The sequence below is a fragment of the Pelophylax lessonae genome (assembly GCF_965119305.1).
Source record: "Pelophylax lessonae genome assembly, chromosome: 6".
NCBI classification, from domain to species: Eukaryota; Metazoa; Chordata; class Amphibia; order Anura; family Ranidae; genus Pelophylax; species Pelophylax lessonae.
Window position 1 is genome coordinate 191,963,787 of NC_138773.1, and position 26,881 is coordinate 191,990,667.

General features: G+C 42.2%; 1 protein-coding gene across 2 annotated transcripts in view; it reads right to left on the reverse strand.

The window, feature by feature from the left end:
- CDK15 (cyclin dependent kinase 15) overlaps positions 1 to 26,881 on the reverse strand; it is a 322,696-nt gene that overhangs the window by 228,141 nt on the left and 67,674 nt on the right. For both annotated transcript variants that reach the window (XM_082261320.1, XM_082261321.1), the window contains 2 exons: positions 4,444 to 4,523; positions 3,507 to 3,601 (listed from right to left, as the gene is read on the reverse strand). In XM_082261320.1, coding sequence (XP_082117446.1) covers positions 3,507 to 3,601; positions 4,444 to 4,523 — 175 coding nt within the window. The remainder of the gene's footprint in view (positions 1 to 3,506; positions 3,602 to 4,443; positions 4,524 to 26,881) is intronic.

The window sequence follows — 26,881 nt, forward strand, 5'->3', positions numbered from 1 at the left end:
GGTTTATTGAACTGATTGCACAACAAAACACATCAAGTGGAGGTTTCCTTTTTTTTTTTTTTTAAATGCATCATCATTTTATCAGTTTTCATCATTTACCTATAGTTTTACTTAAATCACATTTGGTATAATACAATATAGAGGTGTAAAGGATAGATAACTGAATGGCCCAAAGTCCTCTGAAAATTCACCAATTCTGATTTGTTAATCTGATGTATGGTGAAAACATCCACCTAATTTCTGAATTGTTTAGCTATGAAATTATTTTTTTTTTCATAGTAAGTTAGAGAAAAATGCTCCTGACTTCTCCGTACACCACTACCTTTTTACAAAAATTCTAATATGAAAAGATGCTTGGATAAAACCATCAAAGTGGAAAAGTGTGGTCAATTTACAGATCATTTTGTGAGCAACACCAGCACAATTAGCATCTTAAATCAGAGGCCAAAAATGTAACCACTTAAGGTCTGCCCTATAGCAGTTTTACTGCTACAGGGTGGCACCAGTGCGCCAGATCATAGATGGATTATAATATATATATATATATATATATATATATATATACACACACACTCACACTCACAATCTGATCTGACATTTCCAGGTAGGGGGCGCGTATGCACACCGCCAGTGGCTCAATTTCACTGTGGTTACACACACAATGTCCAAAAAAGGCAGATCTTTGTTTTGACAAAAGGGAAGTGATGGAGTTTGTGTCCCTACAAAGCAGGAAATTCCATCTCTTCCCCCAGTAAAAGCACCTCTCACATTATAGTAAAACACTGGCTAGGCAAACAGTTAACCCTTTGATCGCCCCGATGTTAAACCAGCTAGTGTCATTAGTACAGTGACAGTGCATATTTTTAGCACTGATCGCTGTATTAGTGTCACTGGTCCCCAAAAGGTGTCAAATGTCAGTGTCAGAATGTCTGTCGCAATATCCCAGTCCTTCTAGAAGTTGCTGATCACTGCCCTTACCAGTGTGAAAAAAAAAAAAATATATATATATATATATATCCCAAAGTTTGTAGATGCTGTAGCTTTTGCGCAAACCAAATAAATATACACTTTTTGGGAGTTCTTTTTTTTTTCTTTTTACCCAAAATATGTAGCAGAATACATATTGGTCTAAATTTAAGAAGAAATTTGATTTTTTTTTCAATTTTTTATTGGATAGGTTTTATAGCAGAAAGTAAAAACGATATATTTTTTAGAATTGTCGGTTTTATTTATTTATTTATTTTTTGTTTATAGCGCAAATAATACAAAAAAATGCAGAGGTAATCAAATCATCAACAGAAAGCTCTATTTGTGGGGAAAAAAAGGACATACATTTTATTTGGGTACAGCGTCACTAAAGTAACGCAGTGCCTTATCGCAAAAAATGGCCTGGTCAGGAACAGGGGTAAACCTCATGGAGGTCAAGTGGATAAGTAGAGACTTTCCACAGGTTGCAGCAGTATCATAGTTTCAAGTAGCAGCCAACTTGTCCTTTTACACAATTACAGATGTGAACAGCTCCGCACAAATGGAGGCAACAAAATACTGTAGGTACCCCCGCTGTACACTGTGACCTGCTTCTTTAATATTTATAAACAGTAACAAGGTCATGAACGTTCCTTGCCGTCCTTGGACAAAGTATAAAAGAGAATGAAAAAAGGCATCTATTAGCAGGAGAATTTATCAGAAAGATGTTTATATTTGTTCATATTTGTTCGAGGCATGCGTGCCCCTTCGTCAGGTACAATGCCTGACGAAGGGGGCACGCATGCCTCGAACGCTAGCACCACCCCGCTTCCACCGGATGTGATGAGGGAGAAGCTGTGACGCCAACAGGACACCAGGAAGCGCCAGAAGCCACTGAGACAGCCAGGACCCAGGGCTGTCTACACCTCTCCTGCCTCCCCTGCAGTGGATCGGATGACTTGCTGTAAAGCCTGCTTTCCTATCACTCATGTGAGTGCATTACCTTTTATGCCAATAAAGTATTGTTTTAATACTACACTCAGGTGGCGCTGCTCTGTTCTCTCTCTTTTATTTATCTACCATGCACAGAGTCTCCTCCTAACTCTGATAGAGCCGGCGGCCACCCAGCCATCCATCTGTACATAGACTCTACTCCGTGGACTTTGTATCTATATACACCTGAAACATTTATCATTGTGTTTTTTTATCAATATTTTTGATTCTTTATATCTGCTTTTATATCTATTGTTTACATTCATTTTTATCATTTTCCCCTCACACTGTGGGTTTAATAGCACTGGTCCAGCATCTGTCAATTATTTCTGGAAATAGAAGCTCCCACACTGAAACAATGGTGGAAGGGAATAGATGACTTATGTCGGTTGGAAGAACTTTTGTATATATCTAGAAGAAATGTGGATAGACATAAAGTAATATGGAACAAATGGTACTTGTTTAAAACCACCTCAACTTATAGAGCAATTATGATCACAGAGGAAACATGATTATAATGTTGTAGATGTTGGCATAAGAATTAAATAAAGGTTTTTACTTGAGTTTGGAAATATGGACTGTACGGAATCCACCACCTATGGCCAGTACTCTTTCCCCCCCCCCCCTCCCTCCCCCCCTTCCCCCCCCCCCTTGGAAATTAAGCAAGAATAACATTGATGGTTCATGGTAATTATTGGAAAATTAAAGAAATGGTTGATTGTATTGAGTCATTGAATATAATGGAAGTGTAATTCCTTTTTCTCCTCCTTTTTTGTTTGTTTTGTTGATTTGTCTGTATATAAATCTTTTTGGAAAATCAAATAAAAATGTATTAAAATAATTACCTGTCAACATGGGATAACAGTCACCCAATCTACCAGTTTTAATTCTTCCAGATTGGTGGACTGATATTCTAACATCTAGGGTGCCTGAAAATAGTGTCCATAGCTCCCAACTGTCCCTGATTTTGAGGGACTATCCCTGATTTGGGACAAAGTCCCTCTGTCCTTCTTTCCTCCTCAGATGTCCCTCATTTTGGTCTGATCTATATAGTTGTATATAAAATGCACTTTTTATCTTTGTTTCCCAGTGCTAAACCTTTCATCTAAATTGCTGCATTTGTAAATTTCAAAAGACAAAATGTAATAGTGGTTAAAAAAATAAAAAACTTGTGGGTTTCACTAATTATTTATTTATTTTTTAAATGTAATTCTTCTTTAAGGGGGCGTGGCAGTGGGTGGGCCTATACATACATATGTTTGCTAATAGGTGTCCCTTGTTCCCATCTCAAAGTTGAAAGGTATAAGTGCCATCAGGGGAAAAAAAAACACTAGGACAGGTAAGAAAACTTAAATTATTGGTCCCCCTGCCCTCAATATACAGCAGCACTAGAGATGTATGCACATAAAAATGAATCCCAAGCATTTGTTTATACAGGAAGCTATTCAAGGAGATTACACCTGGTCTGATCATGCCTGCACATCTGTCTACGGCTAACTTTAGTTACAAATCTTTTTTTTATAAATGATCATGAAAATATCACTCACCACATATTCAAAGACAAAAGTTAACGTTTCCCTGGTTTGAATGATGTCATGCAAAAGAACGATATTTGCGTGCTTCAGGCCTTTCAAAAGAGATGCTGAAAAAAACAAAAAAAAAAATGGAATAGCTATAAATATCTTTCAATTGCATTTTTATAACCTCATTGATTTTTAATGATTCCAATTTTGTTCCTAATAGTGGCACTGACCCCACTCCTGAGGCACCTGTCATATGCACTCAAGTGCCGACTCTATGAATAGGGGAGGGGGACCTTTCATTCATCCACTCCACCCATGCTCTTTTCATAGATCACTTTTCATTCACAGAAGCTACAGTTCAACCTTTGTGAATCGAGGAAGTGGGCAGAAAGAGTGGCCATAGAGGGCACTCTTGATGAGTCTATATGACAGGTCCTTTGACTCTAATAATGCATTAGAAGATTACAGGAGGGGCTGGGGGTATCTAAGAACTTAAGATTTTGAATAAAACAAGAGCTAACAGCACAAGGGACACGACATATCGATTTATCCTTTGTGTTGATTTATTTTTTTATTTTGACTAAACCTATGCTTTTAACCTGTAATTACGTTGAATAACCAAACATGTGTGAGGAAAATGAAACCTGTATTTACTTTAAATAACCAATTATGTGTAAGGGAAATCAACATAATTGTACGGCCCCCCGTTATATTGTTAGCGCTATATAAATACTATATAATAAAGATTATTATATGATAATTAAACTTGTATTTATTACGAATAACCAATCATGTGTAGGGGAAATTAAACCTGAATTCACTTTGAATACCCAATCATGTGCGAGGAAAACTAAAATAACAGGGTTTTTGTTAGTATGTTACCAGTTTTTTTGATGGCTATACGTACAATATACAGTATACTCTGGTCCTGAAAATTACTGTTATTGAATACATACATTACCTTCTCGAATAGCAGTAAAGGGCACTCCTTCCTCTGCCTTCATGCTGATGACTTTCAAAGCAACCAGTTGACCATTAATCCTAAGAAAATGTAAATACACCATTACTTTAAAGCAGTCATAAGGCCATATTCCAATGATGAAGTTATTATATTTGCCCTCATCCTAACTGATTTTTACAGGCACCAGTCTATAAGTATTGAACACGTCAATATATATATATATAAATATATATAATGTAGCACCCTCCTAGATAGGTGCTAGGAAAAGTATATATGTGGCCCAGTCTGCTTATCAGGGGGGCCTGATCATTCAGTTAGGCTGTCATGTGCTTCCAGATGTGGTCTGTTGAGTCTTGGGAGTCTCCCCACTATATCCAATGAGGGCTCTTGCTGGACAGTGGAGGAAACCTGGCCAAAGGCACACCAGGGCTTATAGCTGTCTCAGTGGGCGGAGTTTGCCGCAATGCACCCTGGGATTGGATATAAGTCTAAGGGGAGCATCTGACAGGTTGTCTTTGGCGGGAAGCAGAGTCCCAGGAGGAGGTCTCTCCTTCTGTCAGAGCAAGTGAGGGTGTCCTGGGCAGTCAGCCTAGAGGACCGGAGGTTGAGCTGGGAAGCAGGAAGGATCCAGAGTGCTGTGGACCAAGTGGAGCTTATGGGCAGAAGTTTCCAGGAAAAACAGTGTTGTGAGTACTCTAAACTGTCCAGGGGTCTGCCTAATAGAGGGGGCCAATCTAGAAGGTCAAAGGGATCCGGGAGCCAGCTAGCCAGTAGATGTGGCTTAGAAAGAGGGTGCCAATGTCTAAGCCCTGAAGATTAGTGAGAGAAAGGGGGCGTTGGTGCGGGCTTGGAAGTGTTCAGCAGTGCAGCAGCGTACTCAAGTAGCTATCTCAGCAGGAGTGCTTAGGGGAGCTTAAAGAGGACTTCTTTAGTCAGAAAGCAGTCCCAAGTCATTTTAGCGTTGATAGGCATCCGGCAAGCATTAACCAGCCTCAAGTCAAGTGTTGATAGGCATTCAGCCAGCGTCAAGTCAGTGCCAAACAATATTATTCAAGTGATGAAAAACGAATTTATGCAGCGCTAGCTCAAATAAAGTGTAAAGTGCTGTGATATAAATACAATATTCAATATTTTATAAAGTGCACACTGTATGATCAAATGTAAAAAAGTGCTATGTGCTAAAAAAAAACCTCTGAGCAATACCAAATAAATAAATATATAGATAAATATATTGGTGCACAATAAACAAAATAGGTGATTAGAAATAGTCCAAATAAATATTCAGTGCTTGAAAAGAGTCCTTAAAGTGATCCAATTAAGGTGCCAAGGTGCCAAATAATTAAGGTGCTTGCAGAGTGATATGGTGCCCCTCAAGGTTCCCCACTCACCAGATTGCAGATAATAATAGACCTTCAAAATTATTGCACGTGCGGTCACATCGGGAGAAGCAGTAGTCGCCATTAGCCGCTAAGGAGGGGTGTCCAGCATCGCTCGGCTGCCAGCAGCGGAAGCTGACCCAAAAAGTTCCAAGGCTACATAGGAGAAGTTCTGGTCCTGTAAAGATCCCGGGCAATGTGCAATAATTTTGAAGGTCTATTATTATCTGCAATCTGGTGAGTGGGGAACCTTGAGGGGCACCATATCACTCTGCAAGCACCTTAATTATTTGGCACCTTGGCACCTTAATTGGATCACTTTAAGGACTCTTTTCAAGCACTGAATATTTATTTGGACTATTTCTAATCACCTATTTTGTTTATTGTGCACCAATATATTTATCTATATATTTATTTATTTGGTATTGCTCAGAGGTTTTTTTTAGCACATAGCACTTTTTTACATTTGATCATACAGTGTGCACTTTATAAAATATTGAATATTGTATTTATATCACAGCACTTTACACTTTATTTGAGCTAGCGCTGCATAAATTCGTTTTTCATCATATTTTCCTAAGACTTTCTTAGTGTCTGCAGCAGCTGCCCATTATTGCATTTATTCTTATTTAAATTTTCACGTTGTGTAGCGCGGGTTTAATCTTTGTTTTTCACAATATTATTCAAGTGTCTAGTTCAGTTCAAGGAGTATCCTACACATCCCTTCTATCCAAGTTACCAAATAAATACAAAAACCCAAAGATACTGGACTGGTCATTGTCTCAGTTCTCACACTTGGAGAAACATGCTTAAATGTGCTGCTGTTGCTAGCGGTAACCCAGGGGGACCCATATCCAGCAAAACGGCTGGGAATTGTGCTACACATATATACACATGCATACATACATGCATGCATTTTTTTCTTTCTAAGCCTCCATTCACATTAGGTCGCTCCGACTTAGGGGGCGACCTGTGAAGTCGCGTGCAGCGCGACTTCGGCGCAATTTGCACGGACTTCACATAATGGAAGTCAATGCAAGTCGCCTCCAGGTCGCCCCGAAGTAGTAAAGGACCCTTTTTCTAAGTCGGAGCGACTTGTGTCGCTCCTATTAGAACGGCTCCTGTACTACACAATGGGAGCATGAGGACCGCGACTTGTCAGGCTGACAAGTCGCGGTCCAAGTCGTAGCAGTGTGAATGCGGTCTTAAGGTGATATTGACATAAAATTTTCACCATGATCGGTAACAACCAAGGCAATCCATACATACAAAGACATCAAAACAAATAAGTTCAGAAATTAAGTTTTGTGTAAAAAAAAAAAAAAATTGGAGTGACAAATGGAAAAAGTATTGAACACATTAAGAAAGGGAGGTGCAAAAAGGCCTGAAAAGCCAATATACCAGCTGAAATCTATCAGTAATTACAAAGCAATCCTGCCCCTTGTCAGTGCAAATTATTATCAGCTGGTTCAGTCTTAACTGATGGCCTATAAAAAGGAGTCTCATTACCAAGGTGTTACTCAAGAAACATCTCATGATGGGTAAAAGCAAAGAGCTCTCTCAAGACCTTCGCAACCTTATTGTTGCAAAATCTCTAAATTTCTGAATATTCCAGTGAACACTGTTGTGGGCCATAATCCGGAAGTAGAAGGAACATAATTTCGAAAGAGCGAAAATAATTATTAGAAGAGTTGTCCAGGAGCCAAGAACCACTTGTGGAGAGTTTCAGAAAGACCTGGAATTAGCAGGTACAATTGTTTGAAAGAAAACAAGTTATGCACTCAAACGCCATGGCCTGTATGCATTCCCACCACGCAAGACTCCATTGCTGAAGAAAAAGCATGTTGAAGCTCATTTTAAAATTCGCTGCACAACATTTAGACAAGCCTGTGAAATACTGGGAGGATAAAGTCTAGTCAGATGAGACCAAAATTGAACTCTTTGGATGCCATTATGCACACCATGTTTGGAGGTCAAATGGCACTGCACATCACCCCAAACGCACCATACCAACAGTGAGGTTTGGAGGTGGGAACATCATGGTGTGGGGCTGTTTATAAGCATAAGGGACTGGCAAACTTCATATAATTGACGAAAGGATGAATGGAAAAATGTACCAAGACATTCTTGATAACAAACTGCTATCATCTACCAGGATGATGAAGATGAAACGAGGGTGGACATTTCAGCAAGACCATGATTCCAAACACAAAGCCAAGAAAAAGAGACAATAAAGCTGCTAGAATTCAGCCAATCACCTGACTTGAATCCAATAGAAAATGTATGGAAAGAACTAAAGGTCAGAGTTTATTGAAGAGGCCCACGAAACCTTCAAGATTTGAAGACTGTGAGGAAGAATGGGCCAAAATCACACCTGAGCAATGAATGCGACTAGTTTCTCTATACAGGAGACTTCTTAAAGCTGTCCAATTAAGGATTTTGTACAAAGCAATAAATACATTTCCGTTAGTGTGATCAATACTTTTTCCCTGTGCCATTTCTTATTTTTTTTTTCTTTTTTACATAACCTAATTTCTGAACTTATTTATTTTGGTTTATTTGTATGTATGGCTGCAATGTGTTGTTACCGATATGTGGTGAAAATGTCATGGCAATAGCACCTTTAGAAATATATTTACCTAGAAAAATGGTGATGTGTTTAATACTTCTTTTACCTGCTGTATAAAATGTCAATTTTTCTGTATCTTTTATATACTGTGTAAAGCATAATAGGCCATTTTCCCACTTAATATATTCAAAACGTATTACATTCTCCTCTGGAAGCCAGGAGGCAGCAACACATAACATATAGCTCTCCCAGGGAATAATATGTAATAGCACACCCTGCTTTTTGTGGAATGCTTGAAGAGGGACTTTCCACCTCATCAATCATACATATCCTTCCTTACTACATTTTCAGCTTTCAAGAGCATTGTGGGTGAAAATGCACATTGTGAGGCATTGTATGTGCATGATAAAATCAAACATATGTCAGAATTGATAGTCAGCTCACTACTTAAAGGAAACATGTCACAACAGAAATAAGTCAGCTGCCATTAGTGATCTCTCCTTCTTAAATGACTTGTTTCTTGTCTGTCATTCTAGCCCTGCTGCTTCAGTACTTCATAGTTGCCAACATTTAAAATAAACAAAAAGGATTGATCAGAAAAATGCTAAAAATGAGTGGGCATTGCCAAAAAGTGTGTGTCTATTACATGTCATATGAGTTTGTGTCCCTGTATGCTTTGCTATGTTAGCCAAAATAAGGCCGGGGGTACAATGAAGAAAACATGAGAGTAAAATAAGACCATTGTTGGTGGCCCTGGCAACAATGGTGGCGGTGGAAACAGTTCCCACCAAGCTGGACAATGACGCCTCCCTTCTTCTCCAGATAGGGTGCATACACACCTGCATGGGGAAGATTCAGCCATCTTGGCTACTCACTGTGTTCAGGCCTGAGACCACTTTTATAATGAAGGAATGGCCACACATGTAGCCTTTTAACAACTTTTACTGTCAAAGCAACATCTCTTGAATCAGTACAATGTTTCCCTCTCTTTCATAGCTTCACTGACAGACCACTGTTCAATGACATAACACAGATTGTCTGGGTAACGCTCCCTACTCCTCTTTGTAGGTACTCCTCTAGTAGGTTTCCTCCCTTGAGGCTCTCTGGCGTACACCAAAGAGTACACTCCTCCACAGGCTTCAGACTTACTTGGCATATATCGGGTTCCTGTTATGCCTCTGCCTAGGACTCCACCCACACCAGCCTTAAGGGTCTTTTCACACAGGCATTCCCCTCAGCGAACTCCACTTTGCACACTGGAGGATCGATCTGCTGATCCTCGCTGAGCATGCAGATGACAGGTTCGTCTCCGCTCACTGTGCTGAGATGGAACTGTCAGGGCCCGCTCTCCTCTATGGGGAGATTGGATGAAAACGGCCTGCCTGTCCATTTTCATCCGGTCCCATCCACCAGATGGATGGAAGATAGGGTTACCATCACCTGGATTTCCTGGACAGGATCGGGTCGGATAGCAGCAGGTGTAAACAGACATGTCACCGCTGAAAGTAGCGTCCAATCTGGTCAGCGTGAAGAACTTGCAGGCGGATCTTATCGGAAAGCCCGTGTAAAAGGGGTCTTAAAGGAGTACATACCACCTACCCACTACACCCAGGGATGTAACCTTACTAAAAGCTGTACTAATCCCTGCTTAACCCCCCCCCCCCCTTTGTTGGTGTCGGTGACAATTGTGCCAATACTAAACACTTTCATTGGTGTCAGTGGCAGCAGTAATAACCTCTCCTTCGTTAGTGTCAGTGGCAGCAATAATAACTCCCTGCCCTCACATATGTTATTCAGTGGTTACACACTTTCTTCCACTGCTGACTCTCTCTCCCCAATGATATTGGACCAGACAGTCTATACTTGTCAGGCAGGAGATTCTGGCACTGTAACACCTGTACTGTTGTAATTTTAGTTTAGGGTGTTAGAAAACAGAGACTGTCTCAGCACCAGGCAGTTGCTGTCACATTAGGGGGGAATATAAAGGCCAAGTTCACCTTTAGTAACATGGTACACATCAGTGGCTTACCTAGAGCATTTGGCATCCGGGGCGGATCCTATATTTGACACCCCCTCCCTCCAAACTTTAAAATGTAAAAACACCCACAAACATTTGTAATGTCTTCAAGAATATGTATTGCACAAATTTCACAGCCCTCCATCACAGTGCCCCTTGCAGTCTGCCCCCCCCCCCGTCTAATCACAGTGCCCCCTTTTGCACTCTGCCTCCCCTGCACAGTCCTACCTTTGGCATAAACCGATTGCTAATACTATTCGCAATGTGTTTAAGTTTGAGTAAGAGACTGGAGACATGCTACAGGTGATGGTCAGACTACAGGCATGCTACCGGAGATGGTCAGAGACTGCAGACATGACACAGGAGATGGTCAGAGACTGCAGACCCGATAGAAGAGATGGTCAGAGACTGCAGACCCGATAGAAGAGATGGTCAGAGACTGCAGACCCGATATAGGAGATGGTCAGAGACTGCAGACCCAATACAGGAGATGGTCAGAGACTGCGTACGTGATACAAGAGATGGTCAGTGCCTGCGGACGTGATACAAGAGGTGGTCAGAGACTGCGGATGTGATACAGAAGATGGTCAGAGACTACGGACGTGATACAAGAGATGGTCAGAGACTACGGACGTGATACAAGAGATGGTCAGAGACTACAGACGTGATACAAGAGATGGTCAGAGAATGCGGACATGATACAAGGACCACTGGTGAGGGACCCAAAAAAAAGAGGATTGGGGTTGCTCTGTGTAAAACCATTGCGCAGACAAGGTAAGCATAACATGTTTGTTTCATGTTAAGAAAATGTGTGCTACCCCTGCAAATAATAAACCTATATAGAATAAACCCTAAATAATATAAAACCAATTAAAAGTTGAACTGCTCCTATCGCCTAAATGTGTTCCCACACCCTAAATAATAAAACATAAAATGTGTGACAGTGCTGCTCAAATAAAAGCATGTATATGAAAAACAGTAGCTATATAAAAACTTACACAAAAATGCATTACAGTGCAAAAGAAATATCTAAAATAATAATAAACTACCAATTCCAAAAGTGCAGAGAGAGTGCAAAAAAAATTCAGCGTCTAAATAAATTTGTCTGACGCTGAATTTTGGTGCACTATCTCGGCACTTTAGGAATTGGTTGTTGTTTATTATTATATTAGATGTTTTTTCATATATATATGTTTATCTGAGCAGCGCTGTCACACATTTTATGTTATGACATGTTGTTTTTTTTTTTTTTTTAAAGATACAATCTTAGGATCATTTTAAAGATAAAATGTTATATAAAATGATATTGGTTACTGAGCAAGGATGCTTTTAAATACATTTTTTAAAGGCTAAGTGCATTGTTCTAAGCATGTTTCAAGTTACGGTACATGCATATTTAGGGTGTATTCTGAAACCTGGTCAGAGACTGCAGGCCTCCGCCCCCAAATCACACACCCCTTTACAGAAGCAGGCTTTAACTCCCCAGCAATCAGCCCAATGCATTTGTTTTCTGCATGGCAAACATTCTACATAAAAGCCCCCGGAGAGTTCAGCATTGATCAGTTAAGTGTGTTTATTAAATCCGTCACAACAGATCAATATTGCCAGTTCATTTACAACTGCAAACCAGCTGTTTTTATAATTAGCCAATGGAACTGTAAATTAGACAGTTTCAAGCATAAATATCATAGTCACTATTGCTTAGTTTATTTATAACCATGTTGAGAAATTGTATTTGTCACTCCAACCTAATACACTGCTAGTAAATCAATTGCATATGTTGAACAGCATGCTGTTTTGAAAGGTGAATATACAACATCTACTGTATATTTGTTTGCATGCAGTCAGCAATAGAACAGCTGATGTTTTCAGCTAAACAAAGTGGGCTTATAAATGGCACTTTAAAGTGGAACATAAACATCTAATAAAATAATGTTCTTTAGCAAGAAACATACATTCCACATTAATATTTATGTTACCAAAATTAGTGTGTGCTCTAAATTGCCTCCAGCATTTTTGCTGTTTTTTCCTGCTGGAGGCTGGCATTTTGCTGAAGCGCAGAGCCCCTGAACAGCAGTAAATCATAAAGCAAAACCAAATCCAAAGATTTAACAGTTTAAAAAAAAAAGTTACATGCCAGGATTGCTAACTGTCACATTTTCTTGTGTCCTCATTCACCCTGTCAAACCATCAAATGGTTGAGTTCATAACTGATCACATATGCAGCACCATGACAGTTACAGATTAAACAGGAGCAGCTTCCTTGGCTGTAAAGAATAGTAAGGTTTAATTCTGCTTTAAGGCTGTCAAGCAGATCAGCCTCTATAAACTTCTCAGTGCCTAAAAATGGAAAGCAACTGAGCATAGGCAAAGCAGGGTGAGACAGTGTATTACTGAATTTTAAACAGTATGAGTAATAATTTGTAATGTTTTACATAGCTAAACCTGCAAAGGGGTCCAGCCTGAAGTGATCTAGCAGGACTTAAAGTGGAACTGTAGTCAAGAAATTAAATAAAAAAAAAAACAACATGTTTTCATTCTGGAAAGAGTAAGGGACCCCCCGTCAGGTTTTTTGTATGCCATATGTGTCCCTTTAGGGAGATTTTCCTACATTTCCTGCCCCATAGCCAAAACCGGAATTAAGCAGAAATCCCTGCAAAGTCAGGGACTCCCTGGCTGTCACCTATAATAATATTCTGGGGACAACCCAAAATTTTGGATTTTTTTTCACATTCAGTGATAACGATAAACATGGCAAATAAAGGATTAATCTCCATAACAGACAGTAAAAAAAACCTCATTGGTCTTCTAATCCCCTCCACCTTATCAAAAATTATAAAAATTGCACTAAATTATACTGTAATCTACAAAGTCTAAAATTACTTAATGGTTATCTCTATGCTTGCATTTTACAACAGTGAAACACAGGATACTGATACAGCACAGCAAAAATAAATAGCTAATTTTATAATAGGATGCTTCAGAAGAGTTACCAACTGTTCCTGATTTACACAACCAGTCAAAGGATTTGAACACATCCCTCTAACTATTTGTCTAAATTGTTTCAGTTCTTCAGAAAGAAAAGATAAAGGATATAAAAGATAAAATCCATCTTTTTCTGTTGATCATTTTAAAATACCATCCAATAATATAATCAGTTTCTAACACCAATTTCTATTCAAAAACAGAATTTAAAGCCCCAACCCAGTCAAGCAATATAATAATCTCCCATTCCTAATTAGGGTCTGTAGTCAATATTTTAAAAAATGAAATTACTGTGCCATAATAAGCATTTGTTAGACCGTGTGATGTAATTACAGGGTATGATAGGATCCCATGCTTGTGGCCATTGAGGAAAGGAGTCAACAAGTCTTGTGTCTTTATGCTGCTCCGTTCTTCTATTAGCAGCATGATAACTTCTGACAAGTTCTCAGAGACAGGAGATAAAAGCAGCTGAAAATTTGTGTCGGAGTGGGTGCTATAGATTATAAGAGAGCTGGTCTATTTACAGTACAGCTCTGCATGGTTCTTCCTTCCTCTGCCTATGTGGAGTGGGGGTGTGTGCCTTTCCTCCAATCAGCTGTCACACAGTGCATGCCAAGACTACAGTCCCACAGCTGAAACAGACAGAAAAAAATTTAACACAATGTATACTTTCTAAACAGTATATAAAGCTGAAGATAGCATATATACAAGTAAAAGATTTGTTTCATCTCTGTATCACCTGAGGCTATTCACTTCACTGGGTATAGGAGAGGGTTTACATCCACTCTACGGGGAGTGACTGTTATTATCAATGCAATACCCATTTGTGACAACACTGCTATTGTGACGATGGCATTGCAGACTTCAGGTGTATGTCCTTGGTAACCAGATTGAATGTAAACCAGCATGGAAGTTACCCATCAACCATTGGCTAAATGGAATATTTACAATCTTTGTAGATTGCAGATGGCCAAAATAAAAAAAAATAAAAAAAAGAAGCCTAAAATTTAACTATATGTAGCACCCTCCTAGATAGGTGCTAGGAAAAGCATAGTTTTTGCTCTGCCTGCTTATCAGGAGAGCCTGATCGATAGTTAGGTCTGTTGCATGTGTCCATGTGTGATTCACTTGGTCTGAGGGAGTGTCCCCACTGTATCCAATAGGGGAGCCTGCTGGACAGTGGAGGAAACCCAGCCAGTGACACACAGGCTTTTGTGTCTGTCCCAGTGAGAGGGCACGACAGTGGTGCATCCTGGGATTGATCAAAAAAGCCAAGGGCACATGTGACAGGGTGTCTTTGGGCGGATGCCAGGTCCCAGGAGGAGGGTGATGGCTGTCTCTCCTCCTGTCAGTGTGGAAAGTGGTCACAGGTAGTTGGCCTAGTGGATCAGAAGTGTGGTGCTGAGCTAAGAGGTTCAGAGGATACTGACAGTGGAGCATGTGGCAGAGCAACCTGAGGAAAAACAGTGTCCGTGAGTACCAGGGAGCTTGCTAGGGGTCTGTCCAGGAAGGGGCTACTCCGGTGGGTAGCACATATGGCAACTCATAAAGGGGGTGCCAAGTTAGACCCTGAAGAGTAACCTAAAGCAGAGTTCACTTTCTAGATATTCACTTCAGTGGCAAGGTGAAGCAGTGGCCTTGCCACACACACTACAGCTAGATGTCCTCAGGATGTGTGCATAGTTGCTAAGTTGGAGTATCCCACTTATCCTTTCTCCCATCCCAGTTCCAAATAAAATACAAAAAGAACCCAAATCCCCTGGACTTTTCATTGACTGTGCCAATTGATAAGTTTAACAGACTGTTGCTATGGGTAACCCAGGGGAATCCATTCTTAGCAGCTCCCAATGAGGCAGTGCTACATATAGACAACATTTTTTTGTTTCATTGTGTATAGAGTAAAGCCTGGTACACACTATATTTATTTATTTTTTTCCGCTCAACCTAGCAGGCTAAAGGAAAAAAATCTAAAGAGCAAGGTCAGCGCAGCTATCTCCCCGCTGAGCTATTTATGTTCAGACAGGGGGATGCCCCACCCGCTAGAACACAGCGGTCAGTGCTCTCTGATTGGATGCCATTTGCCAGACCTTTTTTGGTCATGCCACTTCGACCGAAGCCAGCCGAATGGCTGGTATCTGTTGAAACGGCTGCCGTATACACTGAACCAACTGCAGTAGTAAGAAGGCCGCAGCTGGTCCCAAAAGGATACCGGTACCAGTCCTTTTTATAGAACTGCTCCCTTTCGCATATTTGGCCCCATTTATAAAATTGTCTTTAAGGCTCCATTCACACTTGTACAACTCCAAAAGTTGCACCAACTTTGGAGTGCAACTTTATGGCAACTTTGACGCAACTTTAGATAGGTGCATCTTAGATACGACTTTGGCTTTGCAATTTTTGAGGGTGAACATTGAAGTCTATGGCCCTCAAGTTGTATGATAGTTGGACCAAAGTAGTACTCTGAAGTCACTGCAACTTTAGGATGCACATATATGAATGGCTATAATTGGAAAACATGGGGCATGACAGGTCGCACAAGTGTGAATGTAGCCTAAAGAATAGTCTTATATTGTGTTTGCAGCAGGCATTTTAGACGCAGTAATTTTTGTGACAGAACAATTTGGAGTGGGAGTATGAATTAACACAGGATACGGTAAGTATTGGCCTAATTATTCAGGCTTTATTTCTGGGTTAACTAGTGTGGGAGATTAGCAACAAAAGGAAAGGGTAAAGTAGCAGGTTTCCTCCACACAAGAAGCAATGTTGGCAGAATGTGCATAAAATCCAGGTCTCTGTTATGGTTTACACAATTAAAAAGTTTACCAGAGGGTTCAGGCGTGTAGCAAGTGCTATACAGTATTACCAGAGCCAGGCTTATACTTCCTGACAACCTAGACCAGCAATCTTCTCCTGCATTTTTTCTACCTCCAACTGGCTGGCATTAATATCACACTTTCAAGATATCATAGGTAAACTAGGAGTATCAAGGCTTGGGGCAGAAAAGCTAAAACAGATGCAACCCGAATTCAAAAAAAAGTTGGGAGACTGTGTAAAATCAACTTGAAAACAGACTGCAATGATTTGCAAATCTCATAAACCCATATTTTATTCACAATCGAAAATAGAAAACATATCAAATATATAAACTGGAAAAATTTACCTTTTTAATAATAAAAAAAAAGGTAGTTTTGAAACTGATGTCAGCAACACGTCTCAAAAATGTTGAGACAAGGCAACATAAAGCTGGCAAAGTAAGTGGTACTAACAAAGAAGAGGTGGAAGAACATTTATAATTAGGTTAAATGGCAACAGCTCAGTAACATGATTGGGTATAAAAAGAGCATCTTAGAAAGTCAGAGTGTTTAAGAAGAAAAACCAGGCAGAGGATCATTAATCTGTGAAAAACTGCATATTAAAATAGTTGAACAATTTCAGAATAATGTTCCTCAATGTAAAATTGCAAATATTTCAAACATATCAGCTACGGTATATACAGTAATCCCCCGCTCCATTGCGGTTCAGTTTTTGCGGTCCCGGTAATTCGCGGTTTTTTTTGTAATGTTATTTTACTATATAAATCATTAAAAATGAAATATTTTTGTGTTTTTCATAGCTCTTGCTATGTCTCTCAGTATCTTTTATGTGTTTAAATGAGTTTCTATTGTTTTAAAAGTGTGTTTAAAGACCTTAAAATGCTTCTACACGTACAGTGACAGTAAAAAAATCATGCCTACAATGCATTTTAATAGGGTTTTTCTATTTCGCGGAATTTCACTTTTCGCGGCTGGGTCCGGAACGTAACCTCCGCAATGGAGGGGGGTTTACTGTAATATCAAAAGATTCCTAGAATCAGGAGACATCTTTGTGGGCATGGACAAGGCTGAAGCGCAATATTGGATGCCCGTGACCTTTGGGCTATTAGATAGTGCTGCATTAAAAACAGGCACAATTCTGTGATGGACATCACTGCGGGGGCTTAAATACTTAAAAAAAAAATCACTGTCTGAACACAGGTCATCATGCCATCCAAAAATGCAAGTTAAATTGTCATTAAACCCAGACTATAAAAAAACTCTTATTACATGCTATACTGTATAATAGAGTGTTTATACTCACAAAGCCACTAAAGCACTTGTTTTATGTAGAGTGAAATTTACCTGCTGTCCCTTCCATATTCTCTGTGTCCCCACTGCAGGTCGAGATTGTGTAGACCAGCTAGTGTCCTCTACGGAGCATGCTCAATTTCAGTTCTCTTCTATTCTTTTCATTTTTTCCTTTTACTTATCTGTGCAGCCCACATGAGTATAGAGTCACACATCTGGGTGTATAGACAGTGGTAAATCACACTTCCCTTCCTCTTCCTCCATATTCTCCTATTGCTAAACACTACGTTAGCGGCAAATAGTTTTCTGATTGATTACATTCATTAAAACCCACAAAAAAGCTTTGTTTTATTATAAATATTATTAAATTAGATATATTAATATTTATATAATATTATTAAATATATTTAATGAAATTGCTAATGTAGCACTGCCCCTGTAAGGACAGCAAATGCAATTTCTTAATTCCTCTTGGCTCACACTTCAATGATCGGTCCAGGGGTATTTGGTTGTTTATTTTAGAATGGGGATAGGAGAAGGGAATAGTGGAATACTCAAATTTAACTATTTACAGTATTAGAGGACTTCTAGCTTCTCTACTTTGCTTTAGGTATAGAACACCCAGGCTGTTAATTCACCCTGCCACTTTGGATGAATAAGCATTAAGTCTCTCGTTTCCTTCAAGACGACTTGGTGAACAATCTCTTATCTTCAGGACACTTTTCCTAGTGTCCTCTCTCTCTGCTAACACCCATCCACTAACTATCCTACGATTAGGGGTTGCCCCCCCAGGTCAGGCCCCTTGACACGAGTCCCTGTCAGTGGTGGCTGGTGCTCAAAATTTTTGGGGGGGGGTTGGGCGCAAACAGAAAAAAGTAATAGGCATTGCTTTGCGGCAAAAAACGCTGTAAAAAATTGTGTGACTTTGAGGTCGCAAAAGTGTGAAAGGGGCCTTCAGTAATTAAGGTATAGTGTGCCCCCTTCTAAATGCAGAGAGACCAGCGTGCCCCCTTTCAATGCAGAGTGACCAATGTGCCCCCTTTCAATGCAGAGTGACCAGCGTGCCCCCTTTCAATGCAGAGTGAACAGTGTGCCCCCTTTCAATGCAGAGTGATTAGCGTGCCCCCTTTCAATGCAGAGTGACCAGCGTGCCCCCTTTCAATGCAGAGAGACCAGCGTGCCCCCTTTCAAAGCAGAGAGACCAGCGTGCACCCTTTCAATGCACAGTGACCAGCGTGCCCCCTTTCAATGCACAGTGACCAGCGTACATGCCCCCTTTCAATGCACAGTGACCAGCGTACATGCCCCCTTCAATGCAGTGACCAGCGTACATGCCCCCTTCAATGCAGTGACCAGCGTACATGCCCCTTCAATGCAGTGACCAGCGTACATGCCCCCTTCAATGCAGTGACCAGCGTACATGCCCCTTCAATGCAGAGACCAGCGTACATGCCCCTTCAATGCAGAGACCAGCGTACATGCCCCCTTCAATTCAGTGACCAGCGTACATACCCCCTTCAATGCAGTGACCAGCGTACATGCCCCCTTCAATGCAGTGACCAGCATACATGCCCCCTTCAATGCAGAGACCAGCATACATGCCCCCTTTAATGCAGAGACCAGCTTACATGCCGCCTTCAATGCAGTGACCAGCGTACATGCCCCCTTCAATGCAGTGACCAGCATACATGCCCCCTTCAATGCAGTGACCAGCGTACATGCCCCCTTCAATGCAGTGACCAGCATACATGTCCCCTTCAATGCAGAGATTAGCGTGCATGCCCCCTTCAATGCAGTGACCAGCGTACATGCCCCCTTCAATGCAGTGACCAGCGTACATGCCCCCTTCAATGCAGGGACCAGCATACATGCCCCCTTCAATGCAGTAACCAGCGTACATGCCCCCTTCAATGCAGTGACCAGTGTACATGCCCCCTTCAATGCAGTGACCAGCGTACATGCCCCTTACAAAATCGAATTTTCATTCACTATTGTCACACAATGGGTGGAGTTGGGCCCTGGGTCCACCCTTTGCTGCAGCCTATTAGAGCCTCTGGCTCTAATCAGGTGATGCAAAAAAAAGCCCCATTGAACTCCCTGCGACCCCAACACACCGGCCGCCACTGGTCCCTGTTCTCACGATACTGCAGCCACAGGGTGTAACTCTCCAGACTGAGTGAATCGCATACTGAGCACAATGAGCAGACCTCACTGACAGATTACCTGCAGCCCCTCTGGTAAGCAGACAGAGCTCAAAACTATACTTCTCTCACTAGCACCTAACTAGAAGGGTGCAACACTAATGTCAGTCATCTCTGACTCCACACCATATTAATGCACAAAAAATACACATTTGATGTTCAATAAAGATTTATTGGGAACTGTAAAACTGTTGTTTTGATATTTGAAATCTAATTTGAATTGCTCTTCTGAAACAGTTTTTTTATATAGCTGGCACAGCCCCAATCAGGGCTGGCCAGACAGACTCACACTGTAGAGAGCATACATCAGCAGAGTAATGGAAGCCCTTTCCAAGGATCTTGCCAAGGCACAGGGAAAGATCGTGTGACCACACAACAGTGCTGCAGAAATTAAGGTACTTAGAAGTGTTAAGAAGAAAAAAATACAGTGGCATGTTAGAATCTCTGTAAATAAAACATATTTTATCATTGCTCTAATTTTGAACTATGAAGCAGAGCAGTTGAACCATGAACGATTTCCAAACAGGCCTAAAGTACAGGGTCATCATAAGGTCCCAGTTGTACAACAGGCAATTGTTTTCCAGCTGGGGATGTTTTGCAAACTAAATGTATACAGAGCAAACTATGGCAAAGCTACATCCAATCTTTGAACAATGTGCCATGTTTATCATTAAACATTTTCCTAAACTGAAATTGTCTAAAGCTTGCCATAGTTCGAATTTTGACTGGTTCAGCAGGGACCAGCCGAGATTCTATTCATGTATGGGCAGGCTGATTGTATCCAAGCTGATTGATCAATCAACTTGGGTACAACCAGCCTGTCCGAATTTTTCATGTGATTATTGCAAGTGGCTATAGTATTTTGAAAATTGTGAATGCATTTTTTACTTTATTTTAATTTATTGCTTTAACGATTTTACACTATACTCCGTCCCCGAGAGAGTGAAGCATCCCTATTTGTGGAAGCTTCCAGACCCCCAATAAGATACCGGGAAGCTCTGTCCATCCATCCATCCCACTGGATATCCCACCAATCTTGGCCGTTTGACTGGATTCCTTGGTACCACAGCATATGCTCCAGTCTCTCTTCATTGTGGTAAGAGTCCATTCACATCACTGGGTGTCACCTTAAGTTTGCAGTTTTGTTAAAGTCACGCTTTATTGGATCACTGTTTTGGTAAGAGGCTACTTCACCTATCATCCACGAGTTGGTTTTTCCACACGCATCATTTTGGGAACACCCCTCTTCAGATGGAATAGACTGTTTTTTGTTTTAGTTTGCTACACCCATGGACAATTATACTGTTTAATTGTTTAGTATTAGCGCACTTTTGTAATTTTCAGTTACATCTTGTTTCACATATTCACCTTCATCACAGTGCTGCTTTTACACATTTTATATTGGTTCGCACACCTTTTTTCTTTATTATTAAGTCAACGGATTGTTATATATCTTCACCATGAAGAAGGTCCCATACAGATAATCCCGCAGCTTGTCCACTTTAGGGCCAGAAACTCCAAATTGTGTATGGGGTAGTTCTTCTCTGAAGGCGACAGACTGAGGCTTACATAGGCTACAGGACGTAGTCTTCCTTCATTCTCTTGATACAACACTCCACCCAGTCCGTCCCGACTGGCATCAACATGCAACTCATAGGGTTTTGCCAGGTCAGCATAAGCCAACACAGGGGCTCTGGTAAGACTCTCCTTCAATTTCCAGAAGACTTGTTCACATCCGGTATTCCACTGATTTTGAATAGACTCTCTAGACCCTCTAGGTCCCTTTGAACGTGGTTCTTTAACACTCTGTTGCAAACCTTCTTTGTCAATTTCCTTTTGTAGCAGCTCATTCAAAGGCTTTGCAATCTGAGCAAAATTCTTGACGAATCTCCATTAAAAGGGGCATAACCCCAAGAAAGACCGCAGTTTAGTTACCGTCGTTGGTCGGGGCCAAGTAGTAACGGCCTCTAACTTCTTGGGGTAAGTAGCCACCCCATCTGCTGAGACCACGTGCCCCAAATAGGTGACAGACGTCTTGTAGAACTGGAACTTCTCCAAGGACAACTTTAGTCCTACTTCATAGAGCCTCTGGAAAACCTTCTCAAGACGAGCTTCGTGTTCGTCCAACGTTTTGCCGAACATGATAATATCGTCCAAATATACAAGGACTTTGACTAAATTCATGTCACCCACAGTATTTTCCATTAATCTTTGAAAAGTAGCAGGGGCACCTGCCAATCCTTGTGGCATGCGGTCGTAATCAAAGAAACCCAATGGGCTAAAGAAAGCAGTCCACTCTCTTTCATCAGGGTGCATAGGTATCTGGTAGTAGCCACTCTTCAGGTCCAGTACACTGAACCACTTGGCTCCTGACAAACATTGCAAGGCATCTTCAATTCTGGGAGTTTTTATACTGCTCAGGGATGGTCCAGAGATTCAAGGTTCGGTGGACAATGCACATCCTAATAGTCCCATTCTTCTTCCGAACTACTACAATGGGAGAAGCAAATGGGCTACGGGACTCCCTGATAACTCCAGACTTCTTCAATTCAGCCAGCTGTTCTTGAAGATCTTCTAAATCACTCAAAGGATCCGCCGGGCTCTCTCACAAAAGGGTTTATCCTCACTCAATGCTCACTCAAGCCAGATTCAATGCTGAGAGCTCTTTGCACATCCTACATCAAAATCATTTTTCGATAAAAGTTTTCCCCACCTTGTCAGCTGGGCCTTCACCTGCTCCCCCCACTTGAATGGGACAGCAGGGCAACGAATCTTGGGGTCTTCGTTCTGCTCACTCCCCTCTTCCTTCTGGACCAAATCTTTCAAGGTCACTGGGGTGTCAACACTCACCCGCCCCAACACCATGCTAGGTTTCAGACTGACCGGATGCCCAGTGATGTTCCGAATACTGACAGGAACCTTCCCTCCAGTTCTCCACAAAGCCTTTCTAGGGACTATTTCTGGGACTAGTTCCAGCCCCGCGTCTTCCCCCAGTGGATTGCCTTCCAGCATCACGAAAGGACCTGGCTGATCCCAAGACAGCTTGACTGTCGCTTTCATACACGTCCTTTCCCCTGACTGCAACACCCAATCCCGAGTGTCCAATCGCCACAACTTCCCCACTCCTTCCGCTGGGACCTTCTGTTCTTGTATCACTCGTTGAAAAGCATTTCTTAATTGAGGGTGTACTTCTTCAACTGGAGAGCCCATTAGGGTCAAGGGGGTAAGCATTCTCCTCAGATCTGTATTAGTCCCAATGATCAAAGAGTTCTGTTTCACCCCAGGGGGCCAAGGGCACACCACTGCCAGTGCATCGAAGACCTCCATCTTCTCATCTGCTGATGGATTAAAAGCAATTTTTATGGGTATATACCCATCATAGGGAAACTTCTGGGGTCCAAGCCCCCAAATTTCCAACTCCTCTAGCTTGCACAGTGGAAAGGGTTTCAGATACTTGTCATAGAAGTCTCTATACAACTGCGTCACTTGGGCCCCTGTGTCTAACAAGGCCTTAGTACAGATTCCCTCCACTTGCAATGGGACCAACGTAGAGGGCCCCACCAACTTCTTAGGCATCCTCCTCTCTGTGGCTGTAAATAATTTTTGCCATGCGGTTGGGGCCGGTCTTTCCAGTCATCTGGGTGTATCTATTACCGGCTTACTGGAGTGGAACTGACGGGAGAAACTGTTCTCATTTCACATCCGGATGTATCAATTCTAGGGAACTCAGCAGTCTGTACATCTACAGATTTCATGATGGGAGACCAGTTCCTCTTCTTCCTTGTCGGAGAAGATGCACTGACCCCCTGTGTCTTTTCACCCAAACCAGACAGCCCCCCTTGTAAAAGTGTAGAGGGGGAGGAAGGGGCAGAGGGCCCCATCCCGCGCCATTTTTTACCAGTTTTGCTAGTGCTGGAGCTCTTTTTAATCTCGGGATGCTAAATTGGCTCATTCACTGGGGTCCCCTGAAGTTTTCCACCTTGTTTGCAAAGAAGAATTTCTGTAAAGCTATCAACAGCTCCTCCAACACTTCAGGACTAAGCCCCCCTTGGGGCATTTGGCCCAAAAATGTCCAACTTCTCCACACTCAAAACACCCTCTATCTCAGAAGTGTGAAAGATTCAACCCCTTAAGACTCTTCCTTGGTTCTTGAACTCTTCTCTGAGCCTCCATGACTTGCATCAGGGTCTGGCACATCTGAGTTTGGGCTTGTGCCATCTGGATCAATAATTCGGTGGAACTTGGATTCTCTTTAGATGACTTCTTTTCTTCAGGGTCTCACAATGACCTAAGTTGGTATCCACCTCACTCTCTTCATCTGAGAGGCTGTTCTCCACTCAAGATAAACGGGCAGAGGCCCTTTCTTTCCGCCCTTCACTGCTTAACAGCTCTCTGACACCTTGGCTCTTTTCTTCCAGCAAGGCCTCCTCTTCTCTCCCCTCCCTCATCAACTCAGGATATGTAGGAGTGGTTCGGACTCCTTTTAGTAACAGTTTTAGGACGATAGGGTGATTAGGCTGAGCCCCTTGCAGCACCCTGCCCAACCGCCCTTGATTAGCATCTTTATGGTCTATGCCCTTTTTTAGCAGAATCTGGTGCAACATCTTGTCCACCCGGAAAACATAGTCAGATAATCTCTCTCCCCATTGCTGGTGGGTATGATTAAATTTGTACAACAGATCTGTAGTTTCTTCCACTCGTCCAAAGACAGCCAACAGGGCACCTATGTAATCTTTTTGTTGCAGTTCCTCAGGTTCCTAATCACTTCAGCAACTGGGCCCCTCAAACCCTCACTGAGCTGATGTCTCTTCACTGCCTGGGGCACACTCCACTCTTCCACAGCCTGGGTGGCCTGGCTCATCCAACTCTCAAAGTCCTCTTCTCCAGTGGGAGTTGGTAGTTGGCCAGAGAAGAACCGCAGCTGCCTGTAGCTCTGTCCAGCGCCATTAGAACCATTCTTGACCAGACTGTCAACTAGATGGCTCATATCTGCATAAAAAGAGGCATGGTGAGCTCCTAGTCTATTGGCATCCCCATTCACAGGGCCGGGACTGGCCGGTGAGGGTGGTGACCCTTCTTTTAACATCTCCTTCTTCTCCAACTGAAAGAACACTCGGGCCTGAATTCCCTCCTTCAGTGTCACCTCTTCTACCTGAAAGCATTCAGGTATGTCTTCTCGCCATTCTAGCAGCACTTGGACCACGTCCAACTCATCCTCTGCCTGGGCATCTAATAAATAAGCCCTCTGATCTGGTGCCAAAGCTTTCACCCACCTCCGAATCTCTTTTTCTGTGAACTCATTCCCAGCGACCTCCAGGACTGTGCTCCGCTCCAATTGGGCCCCTAGGGACCATTCCCAGGCTCTGGCGATGGTCAAGTTCAAGGCCCTTCCTGGAATTGGCTCGTAGGGGGGTGTACTCAGGGCTGAAGTGGCATAGAGGATGCCGGGCGAGCCCCCAAATGTAGCATGACCCTCTTGAGGGCTGCTGGTTAGTGGAAGTTCCTCTGCACTCACCTGACCCTGAGAATTATCCAACCCGCTAGGCACTTTAGGTTCAGACATTTCAGAGATCATCTCCAAAAATACACTGACACAATTTAGAACAGTCTGACTGTTTACTGAGATAAAAGGTAAATCACACAACTTAATAAGAACAAATAGAGTTCTGTAATAACAGATATTGCAGTGTCAATCCATGAAAACCCCACTTATTACAAGGGAGCTCAAAAAAGACAGACACTGCCGAAATCAATGCTTAATCAACAGAGTGTTATATTCAATCAATAAAGAGTGACTGAAAGAACTACCAGCTTTAACGGTCAGGGCTATTGCTAAATGTATTAACCATGAACACTGTTTAACCGCTTACTACCCACCCGCCGTCAAATGACGGCGGAGCGGTGTACCTATTATCCTGGGACGCCGTCGTATGACGGCGCACTAGAACAGCCTCTCTCGCGCGCCCCCGGGGGCGAGCGGAGCGGCGATCGTGACCGCGCCGTGTTGCTAGGACATGGCGCGATCCCGATCTCGGTAAAGAGTTAATGACATGACTCTTTACCCATGTGATCAGCTGTGTCCAATCACAGCCGGTCACATGTAAATGAGGAAGTGCCGTTATTCGGCTCTCCACGGTTCACACTGTCAGTGTGTGAGGCGAGGAGAGCCGATCAGGGGCTCTTCTTCATAGGGGACACAGGGAAATGTAATCAGGGCACTGATCACCAGTGCCCTGATTACACAAGTGTGAAATAAAGTGCCATAACTGCCCACCATCAGTGCCCACAATCAGTGCCCATAGTGCTGCCAGTCAGTGCCCATCAGTGTCTGCTCATCTAGGCACTGATGGGCACTGACTGGCAGCACTATGGGCACTGAGTGTGGGCACTGATGTGGCTGCCCATCAGTGCTCATCAGTGCCGCCCATCAGTGCTCATCAGTGCCACCCGTCAGTGTCCATCAGTGCCACCCGTCAGTGTCCATCAGTGCCGCCTGTCAGTGCCCATCAGTGCCGCCTCTCAGTGCCCATAAGTGCCACCTCTCAGTGCCCATCAGTGCCACCTATCAGTGCTCATCAGTGCCGCCTATCAGTGCTCATCAGTGCCACCTATCATTGCCGCCTATCAGTGCTCATCAGTGCGGCATATTAGTACATCCTCATCAGTGCCACCTCATCAGTGCCCATAAGTGCCACCTCATTAGTGCCCATCAGTGCAGCCCATCAGTGCCCATCAGTGCCGCCTCATCAGTGCACATCAGTGAAGGAGAAAAATTTATTTATTTTCAAAATTTACTCACAGAAAATAAGAAAACTTTTTTTTTCAAAATTTTCTGACTGAAGAAAGCTCTATTTGTGTGAAAAAAATGATAAAAATGTCATATGGGTATAGTGTAGTGTAGCATGACCGCGTAATTGTCATTCAAAGTGTCAGAGCGCTGAAAGCTGAAAATTGGCCTGAGCAGGAAGGAGGTGAAAGTGCACTGTAGGCAAGTGGTTAACCTCTTTTAAAATCAGAACTGGCAATACCTCATGTATACCTAATAAGAATCTAGCATTATTTCAACGTGTTCCCTTTAAGAATTGTGAGCAATGAAGTTCCTGCTCTAGCAAGGAATTGCAGAATCTTCGCCGGCAGTTGGAGCTCTTTATCACTCTTCAGTGTAATATTTGTAATCCCAATGTAGT